Source organism: Acanthisitta chloris, unplaced genomic scaffold, assembly GCF_000695815.1.
Source record: "Acanthisitta chloris isolate BGI_N310 unplaced genomic scaffold, ASM69581v1 scaffold7718, whole genome shotgun sequence".
Lineage (NCBI taxonomy): Eukaryota > Metazoa > Chordata > Aves > Passeriformes > Acanthisittidae > Acanthisitta > Acanthisitta chloris.
In genome coordinates this window covers 1,591-25,720 of record NW_008688727.1, presented here as the reverse complement: position 1 = coordinate 25,720, position 24,130 = coordinate 1,591, and the positions used below count along the sequence as shown (strand labels likewise).

Below are 24,130 nucleotides of genomic sequence, written 5' to 3'. Positions count from 1 at the left end.
TTACTTCACCTTTAACAAATCACCAGCTGCAAATATTGCAGCCTGGTTTAAAGCCTTTGTACTTAATTAACCTGTCTGGGCTCAGTTCTGCCTCAGCCAGTACACACTCCTCAGCTAAGGGTGTTTGCTGGAGGGATGCACAACAGGGGAGCAGAATTTGTGCTCCCTCTTATTCCCTCAGATAATTAAGGTCCATTTCCTTTGTCCTGTGGAGAAATCCCCTTGTAAAGAGGACAAGAAAGGACAGAAATTTCCTGTGTCTCTGGAGGTTACCCAGCTAAGTATGTTCCTTTGTAGGGAAGACCTGTGACATAAGAGCTTCACATCCCTTAAGCTTTCAACAAAGGACACGAGTGGGTCATTCCTTAATTACTGCAGATTTGCAAAGCACGTAGAAAGACCAAGGATTTTAAGCACACTAACCATTGTTAATTTGCTTTATAGCTCATCTGGCATGTCTGAGATAGTCTTAAAAATCTTGCTGAGCTCTAACCAGTGTCAAACTTTGAACAAATTGAGCAGGTCCATGAAACTGAAACATTCAAAGAGGAAAACCGGGTAAAGTTCACAGCACAGTATTTTCCCAGCTTACACTTCTTTACATCTTGTGTCATAAAACAACAAAGAAATCTGAGTCACTGGAATCCCTGGACAGAGTTCCCAGGCTTGGGTTTCCTTTGTAGTGCTCCCTGACACTGGGCCCCGCTCTGCAGCCCACGCAGCCACGTCCCTCTGCTTTCACCCTGCTTTGTTTCCAGAAGAGCTCCCTATCGAGTTTCAGGGATTTCTCTCTCACAATCTTCCTCATCTCCCTCTTGCTCACTCTGAAAGGAAAACCAGGAGACCATATTTCCCATTCTTATTAGCACTCCCAAGCCAAGGACCTTGTTCCTCTTACTGCATCATACTGAGTTTTTTCTAAGCACTGTAGCACCCTGGGAAAGAGAGGAACTCACTCCCCCGTGAAGCCAAATGTTGCTACAGCTTCTCTTACCTGAGCAAGTGTGTTTTTTCAGCCTCTGCTCATTGCATTGTGAGGGGCAAATACCTTCAGACAGGACTTGAACCTGCATTTCCATTGTGTCCTCTCCTCAAGCCTCACTTGCCCTTCTCACTCCCCTCCATTCTTAAATCAGTTTTCCCAGGCCAAGACTTGACCCTGCCCATGGGAAGGCAGGTGGATAGGCACATGGTACAGGGCTGGGATGTGAGGCTATGGGCCAGGAAAGAAGTCATGGCACAGCTGAATCTCTTCTGGGGTGAGGAATGCCAGTACTTGATGGAGCCAGGTAAGAACATGGACAGATTTGGGTTTTATCTAAGTAGAGGAGTTGAAGCAAAGAGAAAACTCTTTGTGCTTTAAATAAAGGAGAAGGGAGAAATGTTTTATGGAGTTTCTGGTTTTTCTGATTGAGCCTCCTGGAAGCAAGAGCTCCTCAAGGGAAAATTTGTTCCTCATCAGCCCCAGTGTGAACCAGAAGAAACAGCAGTTAAGGTGAATGTAGGTACAGGAATGGAAACCCAGTTTGAGAGAGGAGTCACTGCCCAGAGGCTCCATGTCAAGGTTCTTCAGTGGCCCCAGCTCCTACCTCTGAGCCCTCTCTGTTCTGCCACTCTTACAGCCTCATCACCACACTCAGCATAGCTCCAACAGCAGCTCTGACTTTTTTCCTGGCTTGGAAGCTGTTCAAAGCAAGTGAGGAACCTTTCTTCCCACTGTTCCAGAGTGAGGTCCTGGAATGCTTAACAATGCCAGTTCTTGGTGGCTCCCTGAGCAGCAGCCTCATCTGGCTCACTTCTCTGCTTAACAGAGCCTGCACTGAACAGAGCTTTCTTACCCTTTCTGAGAGGTCCTTCACTACTCATTTTTTCATGCTGTCTGGGGCATCTGGTTCAAGCTGCAGCTATATTAAAAAAAGGCACTGTCTGTTTCTGGCTTTGAAAATCCCAGTTTCCCATGGATCCAAGCCTTGGGCTTAATGTGAGAATGTCTAAATACTGTGTGACTACAGGAAAAGGAAAACGAGAAACAGATGGATAGATAAACACTTTTTTTTTCTTCCTCTACAGGGTCATCCAGGGCAACCAGGGCCAAGGGGGAAACCAGGTCTTGATGGCTGTAATGGGACAGCAGGTGACCCTGGTGACCCAGGAACTCCTGGACTCTATGGTTTCCCTGGTTCCATTGTAAGTAGCTAGCAGTAAGTGAGTACCTGAAGCTAAGACCATTGCTGAAGTGAGTTTCATTCACATGTGTGTTGGGAAAAAATGGGTCATCTCTTAGTGGAGCTCCCTTTTGGCCCAGCAGAGGATTTGTGCAGACTTACCATGGACACACTGCACTGTGCTTTGTCATTACACTGCAGCCAGGGCTATAAGGTCTGCCCAGAGCTGTGCCTGTCACATAGGTCTTGTGGAGAGATTGCTTTAGGAAAATCTTTACAGCTTTAATCAACCACCTTTTTAATGGCAGGTTAATGGTTGGACTCGATCTTAGGGGTCTCCTCCAACCTTGATGATTCCATGATTCTAACAGCAATAAAACAATATTAAACTCACAATTCCTGATGAAAGGAACGTTTTTCTTCCCTGACCCATGGCCAAAGTATTTGCTTTCCATGGTGAGTTATGTAGGACTATGCAGAGGTGAGCAGTGGAGCTTCTGGATGTACCAGGACATGTGTCAGTCCTGGGAAGCTCCAGCATCAGCTCCAGCTAGGAGGTGCCACCTCGTAACACCACTCCCAGGTCAGGGGCTTCCTCCCTGAATCAGAAATTCATTCCCTTATGTACTGTGAGAGTTTATGCTTTTTTCCCAAACCATAAATTTCCAGAGCTAGACACAGGCTCTGCCCCTACACAGCAGTGTTGTGTATGGAAACTCATCAAAACCCCAACAAATAGTGTTCGTTACTCTTAGCTGTTTATATGTTAACCTGTAAGATATGAAAGCTTACTTTCTTTTCTCTTTTGGTCATCTCCAGGGAGTCCAAGGGCCAAAGGGCCAGAAGGGAGAGCCGTACTTAATGCCACCAGAGGTCATAAGCCGCCACAGGGTATGTCTGGAACTTCGGGGAGTTATTCATGCTCACTACAGTTGTTCAAGCAGATGATGGAGAGCAAAATTTTCTTACACTCTGATGGACATGTCCCAAGAGCCCCACTTTGATTTCCTGTGATCTTTGCAAGGCAGCTGCTGCTTTCTCTGGTTACAGCAAAATCTGTCTAATATCCAGGAAAAAATATCGCCACTTAGTTACTTGGAAGGACTTCCAGCCTACAGGTGGATTGAAAGGCACTGGAGATGCTGAAGTTCAAGTATTGCCCTCTTTAATTTGTCTGCAAGTTTGATTGACTGAGAGCAAAATGTGCTTTAAAATTTTATTTAATTATTGAGTAAACCCTAAGTATTCCTGTGGGTTTTCTCTCTGTGTCCCATCCTTAAAACTTGCAATCACTTGTAGCTTCTCATATGCATAGTGTAATTTGAAGGTGTCAGAAGGACCTAAGGGATTACATATGCCATTGGCCAAGAAGGCCCATGGCATCCTGGCCTGGATCAGGAACAGCATGGTCAGCAGGACCAGGGAGGTGATTCTGCCTCTGGACTTGGCACTGGTGAGGCCACAGCTTGAATCCTGTGCTCAGTTCTGGGCCCCTCAGGTCAGGAAGGACATTGAGGTGCTGGAGCAGGTCCAGAGAAGAGCAACGAGGCTGGTGAAGGAACTGGAGCACAAGTGCCATGAGGAGAGGCTGAGGGAGCTGGGGGTGTTCAGCCTGGAGAAGAGGAGGCTCAGGGGAGACCTTCTCACCCTCTGCAACTCCCTGACAGGAGGTTGGAGTCAGGTGGGGGTTGGTCTCTTCTCCCAGGCAACCAGCAGGAGGACAAGAGGGCACAGACTCAAGCTCTGCCAGGGGAGGTTTAAGTTGGATATTAGGAAGAGATTTTTTCTGGAGAGAGTGATCAGGCATTGGAATGTGCTGCTCAGGGAGGTGGTGGATTCACCATCCCTGGAGGTTTTCAAGCTGAGACTGGATGTGGCACTTAGTGCCATGGTCTAGTAACCATGGTAGGGTTGGACTTGATCTTGATGGTCTTTTCCAACCCAGGTGATTCTATGATTCTGTGATATGCTGATGGAGTATAAACTGTGACCAGTTTATGTACAAAGCTCCATTTGGGCTGCACTCAGCACAGAGAGGATCTGCTGACATAATTTTTGTGTATGTTGTGCCAGCAGTTGGTGCCAAAATAGGGTTTTTTGTGGACATATTTCTGTGTTTTATTGGAATCCTGTTCCTTTTAGAGACTCTTCAAATCTACACTTCTTAACAATTAGGAATGATTCAGTAGTTTTTAAGGAGTGCTCAAGTATATTGTGGCCAAGGATGGATCCTGACACCTGCACTCCTTTCAGGAAGCACTTAGTGCCACAAATCATTCTGTTAATTAAGCTCAGATTAACTAGATGCTGCTCAAAGTGATTGAAGGTGTTTAGACTGAATGATTTATGGGTGTTGGAAGGTCTTTGAGCTAGAACATTTTTGGATCCAACTTCCCAAAACATTTCAACATGTTCTGCAGTTAAAATATGGGGTCACTGAAAACAGTATGTTCCAAATGCTTTTGGTGACTCAGAGGAACACTAAAATGACTCGGTAATTCCCATGCAACTCATGAAAAATTAGTTTGGCCATTGCAGCTAAGGTTAGAGCCTTGATTCAGCCACTGCTTAGATAGGAGTTTTCAGACAAGAGTCCAGGGTGGTCTGTTGTGTATTTCAGCCTTGTAGTCTGAATCCCTAACTTCACTGGCCAAATTCGTGCCCTGCTAGTGTGTTGCATGGAGCTACTCTGCACACAGAAAGGCAAAGTCTGTGTGGCCCAGGCTCACTTATCTCACCCTCTGATGGAACATGTGTGCAGGGTTTGAGCAGCATTGTGTGCTGTGGTTAGTTATAGAAGTTACTGAGTGAGAAAAATATTTTGTTCCAAGTTTGTGTATACGGTTAGTTATAGAAGTTACTGAGTGAGAAGAAGATTTTGTTCAAGTTTGTGTATACATCTTTATCGCATTTTGTCACCTCTTTGTTGTTTCTTTCTAGGGGGATCCTGGGGATCCAGGGTTCATGGGCTTCCCAGTAAGTAGTGCTACAGTGAATGTGATGAAGTGGCAACAGTGACTGATGTCAGGACAACATGAATTGATGGTTGGTGGGTCTTCTTGTTTCCAGGGGCCTCAAGGAACACAGGGGATTCAGGGGCCTGTTGGTCCCAGAGGACAGCAAGGAAGACCAGTAAGTATCTTTAAAATATGTTCTCCAGAAAATTAAGCTAAGAGAAGAATCATCTTGTCAAATTCCATTGTGTTGGATTGTAACCTAGACTAGAATTAGCAAACAGGTGTCAATGGGCACAAAACCTTCCAAAAAGCACCATGAGACACTGATTCTACAGGGCTGGGTAGTGCAGAGAGAGATTTGGTTTATTTTGCCCCTGAGACTTTTGATTTGTACTTTATCTCTTTAACCTCCTTGGAAGAGCTTGGTCTGTAGAGGCTGTTTGGTGCTGCCCAGTCCACATCTCCCCACGCTGAGTTATCAGGGAGATCAGGACCTTAACGTGTTCTCTTTTCTGCTCATGCAGGATGTACATATTAGGTCTCTACACTTCCAAGGAGATTTAAAAGATAACATTAATATTTACTATACAATATTATTTTTTAACTTTTCAATCATTTCTTTCCAAAATCAACACTTGCAGCATTGACATTAACACTTGTTGTTGGATAGTTCTTTGGGAAGATTAGGTTCTCTTCAGACACAATTTGCTACCTTTCTTATTCCCATGGTTACTAGTTTTATGGGTGAGAATCAGATGTTCAAATCCAATATATTTCTCTTTCTTTAAGCTTGTTCTATTTTCTGTAAGGCAACTGTATAGCATTTGCTTTTTCTCTTTCTTTTGTCAAAATTCACCTTGGACCTGCTCTGTGTCACTGGTTTGAGAGGGGCAAAAGTTTAATTCACATTCTTACACACATCTCCATAGCTGTTTTCAGGGACATCCCCCTCAAAAAATTAAAAAATACCAAAAAGTCACCAAACAAACAAACAAAACCCCAAAGAAACACACATCTAGGACTGCATCCACAGCAGTGCCAGCTGCAGCTTTATTTTCTGTTTTAGTTTCATTTCCCACCATTTTCCTTTGATTTCATTCTGTACAATACCAAACAGGTAATCTGAGATGCAGAAGAGTTCAGCTCCCCTTGCAGACAGGCACAGTACCAGGACACAACTCCAGTGCCACACTGAAAGATGTGCTTAACTTTTGGGATGAGCTTCAAATGTTACTAAGTCAGGACTCAAAAGCACAAGTTCTTATTACTTGAAATAAAACAGGCTTTTCACTAGGTGTAAGCTGGGGCAGTGTTACTCTGTCTGGGAAGATTGCAATGTGATTGAGGAGGGTGTTTTCCAGCACAGTAAGTACAGATAGTACAGTGAGGATAGCACAGGGAATGCTGAGGAATGTACTGCCTATCAAACATACACTTGTGCTTCAGACATGAAGTAGTGACCTACTGCATCCATTGGTTAGAAGCAACAGGTAACTTGCTCTATTGTGTTTCCCCAGGGACCACCAGGGCCCCCAGGACAACAAGGACCACAAGTAAGTCTTTGTGTCAGAGCTGTTAACTCTGATTTTGTGTCACTGAGGTTTGCCCAAGACCCACTTGAAGGTGGTGAAACAAAGAACCACAGGCTGCACCAAAGACTGTGCAGCACAAGACCTTCTCTGTTGGCTGCATACCATGAGAAGTTAATCCTACACTGGAATCACCTACCCTGAAAAGATTCAGCCAGTTCTAGAGGCAGATTTAGGTTGTTACTGTAGCCACAGTATCTTCCATGAGCAGAAAATCCTTCCAGTCTTTGCAATGTCCAATCGCATCTCAAAAACCACATGAGTTCAGTGTTCCAGTCCACTTAGGTGTTTTTGTTTAGCACTCAGTGTTGTTACAAATCTTGCAAAAGAAATGCTTGATCTTTTCACATTACTCAGTGGATGACTCAGAGTCTGTGTGAGAAGCACTGGTAGCAGGAGATTTTAATTAGAGTTGTCTGTCTGAAAGTTAAGGACTATAAAAATACTTCTAAATCTATAAAAATACTTTGAGGTGAACCTAGAGTGTTATTTGGTTGTGGTTCTTCAGTGATGTCCCACAGACTTGTACGCCTGGAAAGGCTTTAAGGATGTTTAAGTTTACATTTTAGATTGGAAAACTGAGTTGTACACTTGGTAAATCTTGACCTGTCGTTTTTGCAGGGCAACAGGGGCCTTGGCTTCTATGGAGAAAAAGGGGAACAGGTAAAGAAAAACCAATGAGTTAATATCAGTACTAAGGGACCTGTTGATGTTATCTGCTACTTGTAAAAGAACTTGCTTTAAATATTCTCCATTTTCAATTGCATGATGTAATTAAAAGAGAAAAATGAAGTATATGTAAAAGAACTTGCTTTAAATATTCTCAATTTTCAATTGCATGATATAATTAAAAGAGAACAATTAAGTATTACTTTGAGAGTAATTATAATGTCCCCAAGGAATGTCACAGCTGAGCTAACTTCCACCCATCTGGGTCTACCTGTGCCCTCACTTACACTGACACAGGTAACACTTATGAAGCCTTTGTAAATCCAGGCCACTTTCTCTAAAGCAATGACCTTTACCATTACTCTGGAGACATGCTGGGCAAGAGCAAATATTGCTGCATCTTCACCCAGCACAAATTTAATTTCTCTTGCCATCAGTTTATGTGGTGTGGTGATGGAGGGGTTAGAACCATAGTCCTAGCAGGGGTAAACCTGTGTTGCTCCTTTTGTTGCAGTTCCCTAGACCTTGTGCTGATCAACACCTTGACCAGGTACACTAACTGTTAGTAAATTTACCTTTATGTTTTTCCTACAGGGCCCTCCAGGTCCTCCAGGTCCACCTGGGCTCCCCACAAGAGAACTGATGGGTGTCCCCTCGGACAAACACAAGGTAACTAGAGGTGATATTGGTGAAATGAGCAAGGAAATGATCTGCAGCACCAAAACTGAAAAAATGTGCTAACTTGTTTTTACCTATAGAACTTAGAAGACTTTAGTGTATCAAAATAGAAATCAGCTACTTTCCTGCAATAGAGTATTTATTGAAGCTGTGGTGGCTAAAGTAATTCAGGAAGTACTTCTCAGTAGAGGGAATGAGCATAAGCTGAGCCAGGGGAGAGTCAGATTGGATGTGAGGAGAAATGTTTTCCCTGTTGTGGTGTTGAGGCACTGGGATATTGCCCAGGGAGGTGGTGGAGCCACCATCCCTGGAGGTGTTGAAGAGGCATCTGGACCTGGCACTGGAGGATCTGGTTTAGGGTTTAGGGGTTCCAGCAGTGACAGGTTAATGGTTGGACTTGATGATCTTAGAGGTCTCCAACCTTGATGGTTCTATGATTCTAAGTAACATCCATGTTGGGATTTCCATGACTAAGCAGAGATGTTCATGTGTGAGCTCCTTACCTGGGGAGCTTTTATATTCAATGGAGATGTCATCTATAGTGAGTACACTTTAGGCCTTGATTTGCCTCATCCTAACAGGAGCTCTTGATCAAATAAGTCATAGATAATCAGTAGGTAAAAGTGAGAGAATGTGCATTTATTGATAGACATTACTTAGGTCCTCACCACTCAGACATCTCATGAACAAGCCTGGAAACAGCCTAAACATTCACATTCCTAGAAACCTTGTTAGAAAAGTTATCAAACATTTCTTTCATAAGCAGCTTCAAAAGCTTGTTATAAAACACTCAGTTGATGTGACAATGTGTGAGTAAAGAACAGCACAAGAGGAGCTTTTTCTCTTGATAAATATTTGTCGTTTTGTGTTGTATGAAAGTTACTTAAACCGAAGTGGCAATGCCCAATGTGTCTGAACACTTTTTTCTTTGTTGTTAGGGTGAGAGAGGAGACCCTGGACCAAGAGGGGAAGTTGGAATTCCAGTAAGTGAAGTGGTGAAGACCAAGGAACAACACTGGAGTCAATCCTGGTGCACTCTTGGTTGAAGTGATGCAATGTAGATATGGAGCAACGTTAGACATGGAGCAGTAGAGATCTGTTATTAGCAGAGTCACCAGTTCTAATGCTTTAGGAAAACTGACCAACTGGATGTGTGATAACTCCACAGCACAGTCAGCTGTTCTCTTATTGGTTACTGAAATAAGATTTTCCCTCAAACATTTTTTTCTTAGTTTTAAATATCAATAAATCTCTTCCTTTAGTTTTCTGATCTGTGTATTAAAATTTCCCCAAAATTTCATTAAGTAAGGCTATATGGAATATTTCTTATTCCTTTCTAGCCAACCCTCTACCACACACAGACTTTGGATCTCAGGGCTTTGGACCTGTTGAGTGGGTGGACAGTAATCCCATGGATTGCTGCAGTGTGTCAAGCTGTTGGCCAGACCTGCCTGGATGTGCTCTAGTTGTAACTGACAATCAACCTCTACCCTGATTAAACAGCTTTGCCACTGAATGCTTCCTTTTTACTGCACAGAGTGGTTTAAAGCACAGTTTTACAAAGCAGAGATGCCTAAGTGAGCATTTTACACAGCTTTATTTCCTCAGATGGTCAGCTCAGCATCCCCCAAGGCTGTGGGAGAAGGTCACAGTGATGCCCTTCGTATGCAGTTGTTGCTAGCAAGTTCTTCAGTTGCTGGTCATATTTTACACACTGGGAAAGCTGCAGGTTTATGCTGATGTAGCAGAAGGGGATGCGTGTCTCTCCCCGTGGTTTTTTGTGGTAGTTGGATGGATAGCAGCTTGTCTGTGATTGCCAAAGAGCTCTCTGAAGCTACAGCTTGGGCATAAGCTCAGTTGCTTAATTGGTTGTGTAGCTGCCTAATTACTTTGGCTGTTCCTCAGAGTTGCAGCCACAGAAGGAATGAAAGAGATGAGAGAGGGAAACTCTCCTCTCCCTATGGCCTGCTCCTGCTGTTGTGATGAAGCAAACATGTTACACATCATTTCAGGACAACACTCCTTTCACATGCAGCTATTATTAGATCCTCCATGTGTTACAATGATGTTTGCTTCCTGTTTGGCTTCCACAAAACAGTGTGGAGATGTTTTTGCACATCATGAAGGAATATGATGAAGGGGCCTATAAGGAGCCGGAGAGGGACTCGGTGTTAGGAACTGCAGTGATAGGACAAGGGGTAATGGGTTCAAACTGAAGGAGGGGAAGTTGAGGTTAGATATTAGAAAAAAGTGTTTTACTCTAAGGGTGATGAGACACTGGCACAGGTTGCCCAGGGAGGCTGTGGCTGCCCCAACCCTGGGGGTGTTCAAGGCCAGGCTGGATGAGCCTTGAGTAACCTGATCCAGTGAGGAGGTGTCCCTGCCCAGGGCAGGGGGTTGGAGCTGGATGATCTATAAGGTCCACTCCAGCCCTTAAATTCTATGATTAATTCTATGATCTATGTTGAAATGTTTTCTAGGGTGTACTGCTCCGTGCCCTGGAGAAAGGTGAAGAAGGAGTAATGGGCTTCCCCGGGGAAAGGGTAAGTCGCTTGTTAAAGATGAAATCAACCCAGCTGGATGTGCAGATCCAGGCTGAGGATTTGCCCTCTGGAACAAAAAAACCAGATGAACAGACTATAGCAGTGGTAGTTTCTCAGCCCGCCAGTTTTGGCCAGGTCAGAACTCCTGATGGAGGAAAGTCAAAGGGCCTTGTTGGGGTGGCACTGGGAGCAGTGCCCCAAGGGCTCCCAGTTGTGCCTGTGCCATGGGTGGTAAACCTCGTGCATCTCCTCCCAAAGCTGTGCTCACTAACCACAGCCATGCCCTGGGCCCCAGCACAGACTGCATTTCTCTACTTCCACCTGAGCTGTCTTCAGACCATGGTCAACAAACATGAGATTGTCCCAGCTGTTGCTCCTGCCTGTTTTGGGAGCTGTTTCTCAAGTGCTTGAACAGAGTGAGAACAGTACTCAGCACACGTTTTTTTAAAAATATTAGTCATCTTCACAATCTTCATGGTCAGTTTGCAATATATTGATTAGGAGAGACAAGTTCAAGCACCAGATTAGATTTCAGACCAGTTCTGTTTGCACCACACAAAAATCTCATTGAAAGCATATCTAGACTGTGACTGTTAGAGTTTCAAGCTGACAGATTTATTTTAGCTAAGAAATAATAAGAGTTCTTAGCCATTGGGATGTTAGGATGTCACCTCATGCTGCTGATTTTATTGTGTCTCCATAGGGACTGCCTGGCATCAATGGTTTTCCAGGACTCAGTGGAGACAGAGTGAGTATTTCATACAAGGCTGTTGTTTCTAACACATGTGTAGACAGTCTGTCTGAAAAGTAAACTGTAGAGGACCAATTCTGCCTGTCACTGCACTAGCACTAGTATAACAAGTATCATCTGGACTCATCCATCATTGTAATTTTGGGCCAGTTATTTTTCTCATCAGTGAGAAGGAACAAACAAGGTGCCCTATAATTAAAGTCTGGTTTTGCTTAAACCATGAGCATCCTTTAAGAGCACTGCAGGGAGGTGCATTTTCATTCTTCCCATTCCTGTGACTTCTGTCATTTGCTTCCTACAAGCAGAAACTTGCCTTTTTTCTTTTTTTTTTGTTTTCTGAATGGCTTTTTGTTGTATGGTTATCTTGGCTATCACAAAGGAAGAGGAGATGGAAACTGATAAATATACCAGTTAAATCTCTGTCCCCATGGAAACACACCCAAATATTTAAAGTAGCATTCTGTCAGGCAGAGAAGAGCTCAGACTTTCTGTTTGGTCTCTGCAAAAGGCTTCTTCAGTCAGCATTAGAAATCACTTCCATGAGGTAAATAGCTGTGGGATGCATGACTTTTCCATGCTTTGCCATCTTTAGTTGTTTAAGGACTTGTCCTGCCACCAAGGCATAACAATAACAACATGAAACACATGGGACCTGAAAGTACACCAAGTCTGAAAAAGAACATTTGCACAGCTCTTCAGTCTGATGGCAAATCCTGGTGGTGTGGAAGGGAATTTGCTGTCAGTAGTACAGACATGGAGAGGCTGTTGCAAAACCCATTCCAGCCCACTGGTTGACCTGGAGCTTCATGCTCCAGCCATTTGTGGCCAGTGGCTGCCCCTTACTGGGGGTGAAACTTGGCAACAGCCTCAGCAGAAGGTTCACTGGTTTGGATGGAGCATCATCGTGTACTGTGTGTGAGAGGGGACACCTTACCCTGTGTGCTGTTCACAACAACCTCCTCTCTGGTGATTTTGGGGTGATTTGATTCTTAAGAGGAAAGAAGGATGGCTAAGTCCTGCCAGCGCCCAGGTGAAGTCACAGTTAGTTAGGAAGCTTCTGGCTTCACTTTTAGACCAGCAGCTCCACCTAGTGTAGAGATTTTGCACCTGATGCTTCGGAATCTCCTGCTCTGGCATGATGTGTAGTTGACTCTGGAAAAGTCTCTGAAACACACAGTCCAGTTCATGGCATCTTCCTAACAGCTGTGATACTTGCAGTGCCTCCAGACTGCTTCAAAAGTGACTTACAGAGCTGGTCATTAACACTCACGTTCTGTGTAGGACCATGAAACTTGGGAGATGTTGAATTTTACACCAGCTGACTAATAATCTGTGTGAATTACACAAAACTGCTGGTTCCAGCAAATGGTGTTAATTGGTAACACTTGTTGGTCTGGCCACTGTTTTCTGCTAAAGCACAGCTTTTTAGCTCTTTCCAGAGTACATATAAACGTTTTCTATAGAGAACAAAGCAAAGCACACAGAAGAGACCATCACATCTCTATCAGCACCTCTGAAACCTGCACTTTGCTCTCTTCCCACCCATCAGCTGAACCACACTCACATGTGATGGGATGTACTGTGGTTTTTCATGCAGGTTTTAATCCATGGGGTTTGGATTTCAAATCTTTTACAAGAATGGTGTGGGCAGGACCTTAAATATTATATCATTACCTGGGCTAGGCATGGGAAGTTTTCTCTAGAATACAGCATGCCCAGGGCTGGGAGAGTTGTGTGAAGGTGCCTTCAGGGCTGGTCCTGAGCTCCTCTCATTCAGCTGGGGATGCTTCTCCTGCCAACCAGTCTCCAGACATCTGGAAAAGAGCATAAAGGACCTGTGCAGCTCAGTGCTATTTCTTTGCTCTCTGTTTACATTCCAGTGAAAATATGTCCACTTGTAATGATTCCAGCTTGTTTGCTGCTCTTGCAGCAGGCTGTGTGTTCTGGCTGCCTGGCCCATGTGTCTCAGGGTCAACTGGCACACAGGGGACCCCCTTTCTCCTCCTCCATCCTGCAGCACCCATGGAACAGTGTGAGTGTAGGTGCTCCTTCCACCTGCTCCACTGCCAGGGCAGCAGAGCCTGCAGCACAGCAGGTCCCTCTGGCCTTTGGTAGGAGTTAGGCTTGGTCCAAGAGGTGGAACATCAAAACACAAGGAGCCTTAATGGTGTTACCCCAATTGCTATTCCCCACAGAGACAATCTGCTCAGCTCTGCTGTAGAGTTTTCACACAGACAGTAGAGTGACATTGGAGCTGCTACAGACCAAGTCATTTTGGGCTCTCTCTGATAAAGGAGAAGTCAATGGTTTTTGTGTGTATTGCAGGGTTTTCCAGGATTCGATGGTTCACCTGGTGCCTTTGGTCCTCGGGGAAGCAAGGTACTGCTTCACTTTCATTTGCTAGGAGCAATATACCAGAGGTCATTCTGCTTGCTTTTCTCTTCTGCCATGTGGCAGCAATGGTCTCTGCTGTCAGTGTAGAACTGCTTATGTGGTTTGTTCACTTGGAATGTCCTGTCAGTGCCTTTGGAAGTTTGTTTTGTGCGTTGCATGGGCATAACTTTCCATTTTAGAAGAAATTGTCTGGGATAATGTGCTGAAGTGTGACACTTCACCTTCTGCTAACAGGGGGAGCCTGGCGAGATGGGTCCTCCAGGACCAGATTCCTATTTTCCTTCCCGCATCCCAAGAAAAGGTAGGTCTTTTTGGCTCAGATTGTTTACCTTAGCTGTGCTTTACAACCTTCTGCAGACATCCAAAGCATGACATCCTGACAATTCAGCTCCTACAAACCCCTGTGTTTTGCTGAAGTGTTCCAGAAGCTGTAAGTGCTGTCCAGGAGAGTGCCCTGACCACCCTTTGGCAGGCAGGTGGCTTTTTGTCTCTCCTGCTGGGCTGGATTGCTGTGCTACAGGCAGCCAGGCGTGTCTGTGTCCACAGAGGAGAAACAAACAAAAAAAAGCATGTGACTTTGTTGTCCTGTGAAAGTAAAATGGGAGAGTCTATCTCCTGCCTCCTGTTCCAGAGCCTCTGGATGAAGTGCAGTAACAGCACAGCACAGACCATTCCTATCATCTAATGCTTAGGAAGAAAGGAAAAACCCACACATCAGAAAGCCTTGAGGAGTGAAAAAGGATTTTTTTCCTCTTTTAAACTGGCGATTTTCTTTTGTGATCTCTTCCCCCAGCTTGCAGCAGACAGCAGCAGCTGCCCCGCAGAGCTGAGTGGCTCTGGCTGCCCAGACTACAAACATGTAGAAGGTGATAGCACTTTGCCAAGGCCAAAACTGTTCAAGGGAAGGTGCCAGCAAACAGCAAGGGAAATCACATGCGATTGCCTTGGCCTTTGTCCTTATACTGTTGAGTTTACTAGTCTTGTTGAAAGCCAGAGAGACTAGCAATGAATGGTTCCCCTCCTCCCAGAGAAAGGGGGCAAGAGGCCCAAGACATGGGTCAAAGCACTCTGACACCCTGCGAGGTTTTTGGGAGCAGGAGAGACTGTGTGGAGAGAGGAGGATGCAGGCAGGGGGCTGGGCACACCGTGTGTCCTCTAGTGTCACTGGCCTTTGACAAGAGAGTGATGCTTTCTGTAGGCAATGGCTGGGCCCAGGCAGAGGTTCTTGGTTCTGGGAAGCAAAGGGAAGCTCACACATCACACATCTCTTTTAAAGGCAACTTTCTGTAGGAAAAAGAGCAGCTCTCCTCAGAGAGTTGTTCTCTGCTTCCCAGGGGCAGTGTAGCTGGAACTACATATTAGTAAGAGCTGAGTGATATTATCCTTCTTCCTGGGCTTGGTTGGCTCCACACCATTCCTGTCATTCCACCTCTAAAACAACCTCTTAGAAACTATTGTAAATTCTAACTCTCTGAGGCCCTCGAAGTTCCTAATGTTTTCTTTTTAACAAACAACAGCATCACACTGATGCATGTTTTGTGGAACTGTGGATGTCTTTCAGGTGCAAGAGGTGATCCAGGTTTCCCAGGTGCTTCTGGACTGCCAGGAGACCGAGGAGAGGAGGGAGATCGTGGGGTACCTGGTCCTCCTGGATACTCTGATGGTAATATCCCAGCAACATGTGTTCCAACAGCCTAAATTTATAGTGGGTTTAACTGACGCAGGGTCAGGGTGGGGGAAATGTGTCTGTGGACATTAGGATAACCATGGGGCAAAACACAAGAGGATGATTTTCCTTCAGCCCAATGGGGCTGAGGTCAGACAACTGGAATAGAAATGATGACAGAGCCTTCCTGCTGTTGACTTGCTTGAGTGAAAAGTGCAGTTGCCATTGTGGCTGTATGCTAAACATCTCCATTTTTCCTTGCATTTTTCCTTCCATTCCAAACCCTTTGAGCAGTATTGTTAAGGACTTGCTCTGAACTTCTTGCCTGTTCTGTTTCAGCTGATGGGGATAAGCCAGGCTTACCTGGAGAGATGGGACCCAAGGGTGAGAAAGGTGAACTAGGATCTCCTGCCTTTTACGCGGGTCCACCAGGCTTTCCAGGCAAGCACGGCTCGCCAGGACTCCGGGGGCCACCAGGTCCTGTTGGAGCCCCTGGTAAGTGCATGGAGAGAGAGGATAACAACTCACAAGGCCATCTTTGCTCAGTTTAAAGGTAGTTGTTGGCCAGGCAATGTGAGGCAGTGGATTGACAGAGTGGGTGTCTGTCAACAGGTGTCAATGGTTGGTGTTAAATGGGTGGCTGGGAGGAGACACAGAGAAGACTTATGTGCTCATCAACAAAGGGAAGGTTTCTGGGTGGTTTTAGATATTCATGGTGACATTTGGAAGAAAAGAAGGTCTGGTTTGGGTTGGGGAAGGAAGGTGAGTGTCAAGGAGGGTCTGAAAGAGCTGGATTTCTTCCTTTGTCCTTGCAAGGAGGGCAATGAAGGTGGTGAAGGACCTTGAGGGGAAGCCACATAAGGAGTGGCTGAGGCACTTGGTCTGTTCAGCCTGGAGAAGAGGAGACTGAGGAGATACCTCGTTGCTGTGTACAACTTCCTCAGGGAAGGAAGTGCAGGGGCAGCACTGACCTCTTCTCTCTGCAACCAGGGACAGGACCCAGGGAATGGGCTGAAGTTGTGTCAGGGGAGGGTTAGGCTGGAGATTAGCAAATGGTTCTTCCCCCAGAGGTGTTTGGGCACTGAACAGCTCCCAGGGCAGTGGGCACAGCCCCAAGGCTGACAGAGCTCCAGAGGTGTTTGGCCAATGCTCTCAGGCACAGGGTGTGATTGTCAGGGATGTCCTGTGCAGGGCCAGGGGTTGGACTGGATGATCCTCGAGGATCATCCAACTCTGATTAGTCTGTTACTCTATTCAGTCATTGTGTGATTCTTATCCTAGATTAGAGAGAACTAGAAGGAATTGTACTGCTCCCTTCCCCTACCTCTTGGGAGGTCATAGGGAAAATGGAAGCAGATGCCTCACCAAGGAATACAGCAACAGGGCAAAAAGCAGAGGTCAGAAGCTGCAACAAAGGAAGTTCTCCTTAGATGTTAGGAAAATCTTTTCACCATGAGGATGGTCAGACACTGGAACAGGTTGCCCAAAGAGGCTGTATACTTCATCTTTGGATGTATTCAATGCTCAGCTGAGCAAGGTTCTTGAGCAACTTGCTGTAACTTGGAGGTTGGCCCTGCTTTGAGGAGAGGGTTGGACCAGGTGGGCTCCAGAGGTCACCTCTGACTGAGACTGTGCTGTGCTTGCACAGTGCAAGAGCAGGAGTGGAGGAAAGGACATGCAGGAGGTGATCCAGAGCAGTATGTTTGTGGGAATGTAAAGTAGGTTGTACTGAGAGAGAAAGGCAAAGGAATTCAGGGAGAGAGAGAGCAAAGAATGTCAAGGATCATCTGCCATAACAGATGGAAGTTAGTGAGAATGGGTGGAGAAGGGAGAGAGGAAGAGAGCAGGGGGTATATCACGACAGGCTGGGTCAGACAGCAAGTGGCATTAGGGGGAACAGAGAGGGGCAGATGCAGTGCAGCTCAAAGAAATAGAAAGGAGAGAGAAGAAAAGTAAATCTACAGTAGATTGATGTATATTTTTATTTCATTAAACTTCTAGGTCCTCTCTTTGGATTAAAAGGACGGGAGGGAGTGCCAGGTGGATATGGCACTCAAGGTGTTCCTGGGCCAAGAGGACAAAAAGGGCCTAAAGGTAAGTTCTAACAGACAGCTCAATAGTTGGTCTGCTGTTATGTATTATGTGAAGCTCCCATTGGATCCAGTCTGAGTTTGCTGAACTATGACATGCATGGGAACAGATGAGTTTGATCTGGGGCTAACACAGCAAAGAAACATTGTGTTGGGTCCTCATAAGAAAAAAACAACCAATGCTTTTCTCAAGTATTTGAGAAACTACTGAAGTGTTCTCAAGTCTATATAGAAAATGGATTCAGCTGCACATCTCTTTCTTGTGACAGAGCATTTTCTTCTCTTTGCAATTCTTTCCTTAGGTGAAGAAGGTGACTGCACTCAATGCCTTTTGCGTGAGGAGCTCAGAAGGGGCTCGCTAGGCCCCCCTGGCCCTCCTGGCTTCCCAGGAACCCCTGGCCAGCCTGGGAGGAAAGGCGAACCTGGTGATCCAGGACCACATGGTACTCCTGGCTTTCCAGGAGCAAAAGTGAGAGAGCTGTTTCTTTATTGCAGTTTATGTGCCTACTAGAATAAAAAAAACCCCAAGCTATTCTCCATGGGAAGGCAATAAAAAGTATGATTTCTCTCTTTTCCACTTCGATAGCTTCCAGGTTGCTATCTACAAAATAAAGCCAAAAAATGCTCAGACAGAAGTGACAATAGGATGCTTTGGGAAGACTGAAAGGTTTCCACATAATCCGTAATCCAATTCCCATTAGAACAGAGCAGAGCCCTTTGAAGCAGCTGTTGGACAGAGTATGGTCTGACCACCTAGAAGGGTAACAAGTCCGTTAGTGGTTGCTAATAAGATGCAGATGTCAAACTGATGAAATATAAGGTTCTTGCTTACAATACATTGTCTTCCTAAAAATCACTGTGGAATTCCACCAGGAAAGGACTTTGCTGATAAGTTTGCTGGCTGTTTGCACTCAGAGGTGCTGTCCTGTGTGGTGCGCCAGCTGCATCAGGGCTCCTTAGCCAGAACTGCCTTCAGGAGTCACACATCTCAGGGTTTTAGAATGAGTTTTTTGTAAAGCTAATGCAAACCCTGATTTTATTTATCACAGAGTCATAGAATGGTTTGTGTTGGAAGGGACCTTAAAGGTCACCTACTTCCAACCCTCCTGCCCCAACAGGGTGTTGTGAAGCACAGTCCCCTGCCAGCTATGACACTGTCCTTTTGGGGGCTGTGGGCAGGAGGAACTGCAGTCAGCATAACCCTGAGTTTTGGTCCCAAAGTGCCAAAGAGTTGCTTACAGCATTTTCTCTAGGGGCTAAGACTGGGCAATTTGCCAGGGTGTCTCCAGTGCAGCTCTGCAGCCACAGCCACCTGCAGGACTCAGCTCATGGAGAGCCATGGGTGCCCCAACCCATCTGCAGGCAGAAGTTCCCTTACCACATCACAGACACCTTGGTCCTAGTTAGAGCACAGTCATAAAGATTCTGCACAAGAATGAGATTGCTGAAGAGAAAATCATTCACAGAAAGGAAAGCAGTAAAATTTAAGGAGACTTTTGAGGGTTTTTAAGTAGGACAGTGAAATGTAAATCTTAATACTTAACTTCTTATGCAGTTCTGGTTTTTGTTTTGTGTGTTTTTAATGTGTGTCACACCAGGGATTCTCAGGCCAGGCTGGATTTCCTGGGCCTAAAGGAGCAAAGGGAGATTCTTTGCACATAACTACTAAAGGTAGAGTAAAAATTCATAGCACATGTACTTTCCTGTTATTTACACCTTTAATGAGAGGTTGAACTCACAATGAAAGACTTTCCCTAGGCACCAAGGGAATCCGGGGAGAACCCGGGATGCCTGGGATCGGAGGAGAGGATGGTTTCCCTGGCAGAGATGGGTTGGATGGTCTGCCAGGACAGCCTGGGCTTCCGGTAAGCAGCAAGCACAGCTAAACCACTGTCACCACACCCAGTCACGAGAGCATTTCCTTCTGAGCAGTGACCCCAGGCTGTCCTGCTCCCAGAGGTGATAATGCACAGCTGGACAGGCTGTGTTGGTTATCAATGAATGAAACACCAGGTTTGCACTCAGCATTCTTAGAACATTCTTTTGCTTGTATTTCCATTATTCAAACAACTAAGTAGTGGTGTGTAACTCATTTATGTCATCTTGTTATTACTGGTTAGTTTGTGGTAATTAGTGGTTTGTTAGTGACTGATGCTCACAGAATCACAGAATAATGTGGTTGTCTGGAGAAATTCTGCATGTGGTAATTAGTGGTTTGTTAGTGACTCATGCTCACAGAATCACAGAATAATGTAGTTGTCTGGAGAAATTCTGCGTGACTGAACCATCCCCCACCTCTCTCCAGCCCTCTCAGGGTGTTGCAGAGAGCCAGGAGGTCACCTCTGAGCTTCATCTCAAGGCTCAACAAACCAAACTCCCTCAGCCCTTCCTCACCCCACATGTTTTCCAGCCCTTTGCTGCCCTTGTTGCCCTTGGCTGGACTCGCTCCAGTGCCTCAATGGCCTTTGGGCAGTGAGTGCCCAACGCTGAGCACAGCACAGAGCTGGGACCTCCCCAGTGCCCAGTGCAGGGGGATGAGCACTGCTCTAGTCCTGCTGCCACACTCTGCTGGAGCCAGGACAAGATGCCCTTGGCCTCCTTGGCCACCTGTGCACACTGTTGGCTCACACTGAGCCAGGACAGTGAGTCTCTCCACAACACTGACTCATATTGCCCCAGTGCTGTCCATGGCCCAACATTTCTAGGGGAATGTTCCCTTCTAGAAGTGCTTCTCTCATGCCTTTTCTGCCATGCAGTCAGGTTATTTATAAAACACTTTATTTTCCATGTTTCAGTGTAAAGATTTGGGATGCAATACTCCATGAATTGCTGCCTGTAAGATGTTATTCATTACAGTAGTTCAACTATTTGAGTTGAACTGTGTTTGTTTCTCAGCAAAGTGAGGAGTGACCACCTCTGTCTACTTCCCGCAGGGTGACGGTATCAGAGGTTTCCCTGGTGATCCTGGGTACCCAGGTGAATTAGGCCCAAAGGGCTTTCCAGGAGAAACAGGTCTGCCAGGTGAAGGATTTCCTGGTCCAAAAGGGTTCCGGGGTCCTCCAGGTGACCATGGACAAGCTGGAAGCCCAGGACCTCCAGGTCTGCCTGGTCTGCCAGGAGAGCCTGGCCAACTAGGTAAGAGACAACACTCTGTCTTACATCAGAGCGGTGGGAGGTCACCACTGAACTGTGTGCAGCATCTGTACAACACCTGTCAAAGAGGAAGAGCTTGGTGGGGATTTTGTGGGGGAAAAGGGATTGCTGGTGTTGTCCAGAAGTCTTAAAGAAGGAAATACTTCAGCAGTCCCAGTAGTTCCATGTCAGGTGTTGAAGCAGCATAAATTAAGGTGTTAGGTCCAGCAAGTAACACCTTTCAGGTCTGAAGCTGCTGGAGGCAACAGAGCGATGTGCTGCCATTGGAGTACTCACAGGTGGTTGTCTCTGCTCTTTCCCATACAATCTAATCTTTTAATTGACCAGAGAAAATCATGTATCCATCATTTAGAGCTCTTCACATTATCTCTGCAGCTCTCTGTGTCCCTTCCAGCATAGGATGCCAGGACTACATTCACAAGAGCTCAAGCTCAGCATTTCATTGCTGGACTTTCAGGAGCCTGACAGAATGTCTAAGCTAAATCAGGAGTGCCAGCCCTACACAGTGCTTGGACACACAACCTTCTCACTCAGACAGGGCTAGGTTTCAGGCCTGGATCTAAACCATGTATGGATAGAGAGTTCCAGTATGTTACAGCAAAGAATTTGTGTTGTGTGTGTGCAGAACACATAAGAGAATCTCTTTGCTGTTGTAAGAGACATTTTGGTTAGAATTGAGAGAATTTCCCCCTTCTAAATACTAACTGTTTTCTCCCATCCCTTGCTCCCAGACTGTGGACAGGTCACTGAAGACATTTCTCGAGGAGATGGAACTGAGCCCATATGGTCAGGTACTGTGAACACAAGTTGCTTGAACATCTTTTAATATCTACTCTCATGCTGCTCTTGTGAATTGATAACTCTCTCTCTGATGGCTGCTTTGGATGCTCTTGATTGCAAACTATCTGAACTTCAGGTCACAAAGAGCCATGACTATACTGTGTGTAGCTCTGAAGTGAATGCATCAAATTGAACATACTCTGAAATTATTTCACTTTTAGCTCAGCAGTGCAGAAATTCTTTGTTTCATTGCTCCTGAGTGTTTATTGTAACAAAAGTAATGATTACTCTGCAGTCTGTAATGACAGTACCAGAAATTACCTTTCAGGATCTGAAGGGGCTCCAGGGAAGCTGCAGAGGGACTCTGTGTTAGGAGCTGCAGGGACAGGACAAGGGGCAATGGGCACAAATTGAAGGAGGGAAATTTAGGTTAGATCTTAAGCAGAAGTTGTCCCTGTGAGAGTGGTGAGACTGGCACAGGTTGCCCAGGGAGGCTGTGGCTGCCCCAACCCTGGCAGTGTTTAAGACCAGGTTGGATGAAGCCTTGAGCAACCTGGTGTGGTGGGAGGTGTCCAAGTGTCTCTGTTATTCTGAAAACCACAGTCACCCAAGAGGCTGAACTCTCCTTCCCATGCTCATCTAGCTGGAGCATCCACCACAGCCTCTGTGAAACAGGCAGAAGAGAAGCTTTTGGGGTGGAGTTCAGCCTGGGTGCTCCCCTGAAAATGACACCCAAGGCCAATTATTCCTTATTTTTCATGAAGAATAAGACTTTTTTTTTTATTAGGGGTTTGCCCATTGATTTGATTCACCTGCTTGAATAAAGTTGCCTTGCCTGCAGGCACAGAGATGTGGAGAGGGGGTGTGTGAGCACCTGTGGGGTGGCTAACTCTGTCTGTTTGCAGGTGCAGGATGTGTGAGGCCACCAAAGGGAGCCCAAGGCAAGCCAGGACTGCCAGGAGCCACAGGTAAGGTTTTGTCCTCAGCTCTGTTTCCTGCAGACACTACATTCTGAGGAATGTCTTGCCTGATCAAGCAAAGCTGAGCCTGAGCAGGCAGCAAGATTTAGAAACTGCAGTGAAGGACAGCACTAACCCAGGTCTGGTGGAGACATCTAAGCATTGTGTGGCCCAGGTGACCACAGCATTCCTGAGCTAATTCTGCCTTTGCTAATGAGTATCAGCCATGAAACAGAAGACAGAAAGGAGAACCCATTTGCTGTTCTCCACATGCAAGTAAGAGAGAGTATATAGAGAGAGTCTACAAGCTGTTTGATGGAGAGAATGCTGAGGTCTCTCAGAGCTGACTGGACACCTCACAAGGACAGTCCTGTCCTCTCAGACCAAGGTAATAATGCAGTGGAGGACTGTGACAGATCTTTCTTACTGCTCCTCCTTGTGTGATGCACAGAGCACCTTCAGCAGGTCTTTAACGTGGCTCAGTGTTCTGGGCCAGGTGTCTGACTCAATGAGGTTCTGCTCTCTGGAGTCACACACACCTTTCTGGCAGAGCTGGTTCCCCCTAGCCCAGAGGGACCATCTGGTCATCATGGGCCTTCCTAGCACTGAGGGTTCCCCACCTCCTTCCAAGAGAAGAGGAGGTGGGGACAGGGTCTGAGGGGCTGTGTGAGCTGGAACTGAGACAGTCCTGGGCAGGGTGTGCTGAGTGATTATGATGACTGGCCTTGAAGAGAGAACCTCTGGCCAGCACTGGTAGTTTCCTATGAGCTTATTTACTCCCAGCCTAAGCAATAAAGTTGTTTTTCAGTAAATCCTTCTCATCACCAGCTGTGAAGGTACTGACAGAAATCATAACTGGGTCCTTCAGAGTTTGGGGAATGTAAAATTCTTGATGCATCTCTTCCTGTGCTTCAAACAAGGTTGGAAATCTGGAGTATAAATTTTAACATCAAGTTGCTTTTTTGTTCCCCAACACAAGGTTTATTAAGGCATACATGGATTGATGGACCGATTTATCACCAACTAATGAATCCTAAAAGGGAACATTTTGCCTCTGTTGAAGGTTGACCTGTGTTTCCTCAGTCCTAGTGCCTGAGTCTGTTGTTAGGATCGATGCTCTGAAGGTTGCTTTCTGTGCCAGCTTTGTAAATTGTGTCTGAGTATGATGATTTGTTTGCTCTTTCATTCCTACAAGCTTGAAGGTTTTTCTTTTAGTGAGTACAGATTGAACTCCCAGCTGTAAGGCTGCTGTAAGACAAGTGACCCTTTCTATGTGGTTTATGTTTTGCACTCTTGGTTAGCTCCTTAACAGATCTTAGTCAGCTTATGTATCTTAGTAATTTTCAGACTTGTTTTTCACCTCATCCTTCCAAATACTGGAATAGGCTCCTTGCTCAGCCCAGTGCAGAACTCTGTTCACAGCTGCCTTTCAACCTGAGGCAGTTCTGGACCTGGAAACCTGGGAGGAACAGGACACATTTTCACAGCTTCGTTTTGCCATAGCTGTGTCAGTTGAGCTTTCTGGAGCATCATGAGTGGGCTGGGGCCAGGGCTAGGGCTGGGGACAAGGGGCTGGGGCTGGCTGTGCCTATTCATTGCCCTCCCAGCTTGGACATGCCTGATGCCATCCAGGATTGGGTGTACAGTGGGTGCAGCCTTGGCCGGGATGTCCCCGAGGATGTGGTGCCTGACCTAAGGACTTGACACCCCAACCCTGGCAGTGTTCACAGCCAGGT

General features: G+C 45.9%; 1 protein-coding gene across 1 annotated transcript in view; it reads left to right on the top strand.

The window, feature by feature from the left end:
• LOC103808363 (collagen alpha-2(IV) chain-like) overlaps positions 1 to 22,403 on the top strand; it is a gene marked incomplete at its 3' end in the record, with an annotated part of 25,479 nt that extends 3,076 nt beyond the window's left edge. Inside the window, exons 3-20 of the mRNA XM_009081145.1 lie at positions 2,071 to 2,187; positions 2,985 to 3,056; positions 5,106 to 5,141; positions 5,235 to 5,297; positions 6,640 to 6,675; positions 7,975 to 8,049; positions 8,997 to 9,041; positions 10,539 to 10,601; positions 11,305 to 11,349; positions 13,678 to 13,731; positions 13,981 to 14,047; positions 15,308 to 15,409; positions 15,752 to 15,907; positions 17,414 to 17,506; positions 17,805 to 17,971; positions 20,436 to 20,637; positions 21,387 to 21,446; positions 22,341 to 22,403. Of these exons, the coding sequence (XP_009079393.1) occupies positions 2,071 to 2,187; positions 2,985 to 3,056; positions 5,106 to 5,141; positions 5,235 to 5,297; positions 6,640 to 6,675; positions 7,975 to 8,049; positions 8,997 to 9,041; positions 10,539 to 10,601; positions 11,305 to 11,349; positions 13,678 to 13,731; positions 13,981 to 14,047; positions 15,308 to 15,409; positions 15,752 to 15,907; positions 17,414 to 17,506; positions 17,805 to 17,971; positions 20,436 to 20,637; positions 21,387 to 21,446; positions 22,341 to 22,403 (1,516 nt within the window). The remainder of the gene's footprint in view (positions 1 to 2,070; positions 2,188 to 2,984; positions 3,057 to 5,105; positions 5,142 to 5,234; positions 5,298 to 6,639; positions 6,676 to 7,974; positions 8,050 to 8,996; positions 9,042 to 10,538; positions 10,602 to 11,304; positions 11,350 to 13,677; positions 13,732 to 13,980; positions 14,048 to 15,307; positions 15,410 to 15,751; positions 15,908 to 17,413; positions 17,507 to 17,804; positions 17,972 to 20,435; positions 20,638 to 21,386; positions 21,447 to 22,340) is intronic.
• Positions 22,404 to 24,130: the final 1,727 nt, after the last annotated feature.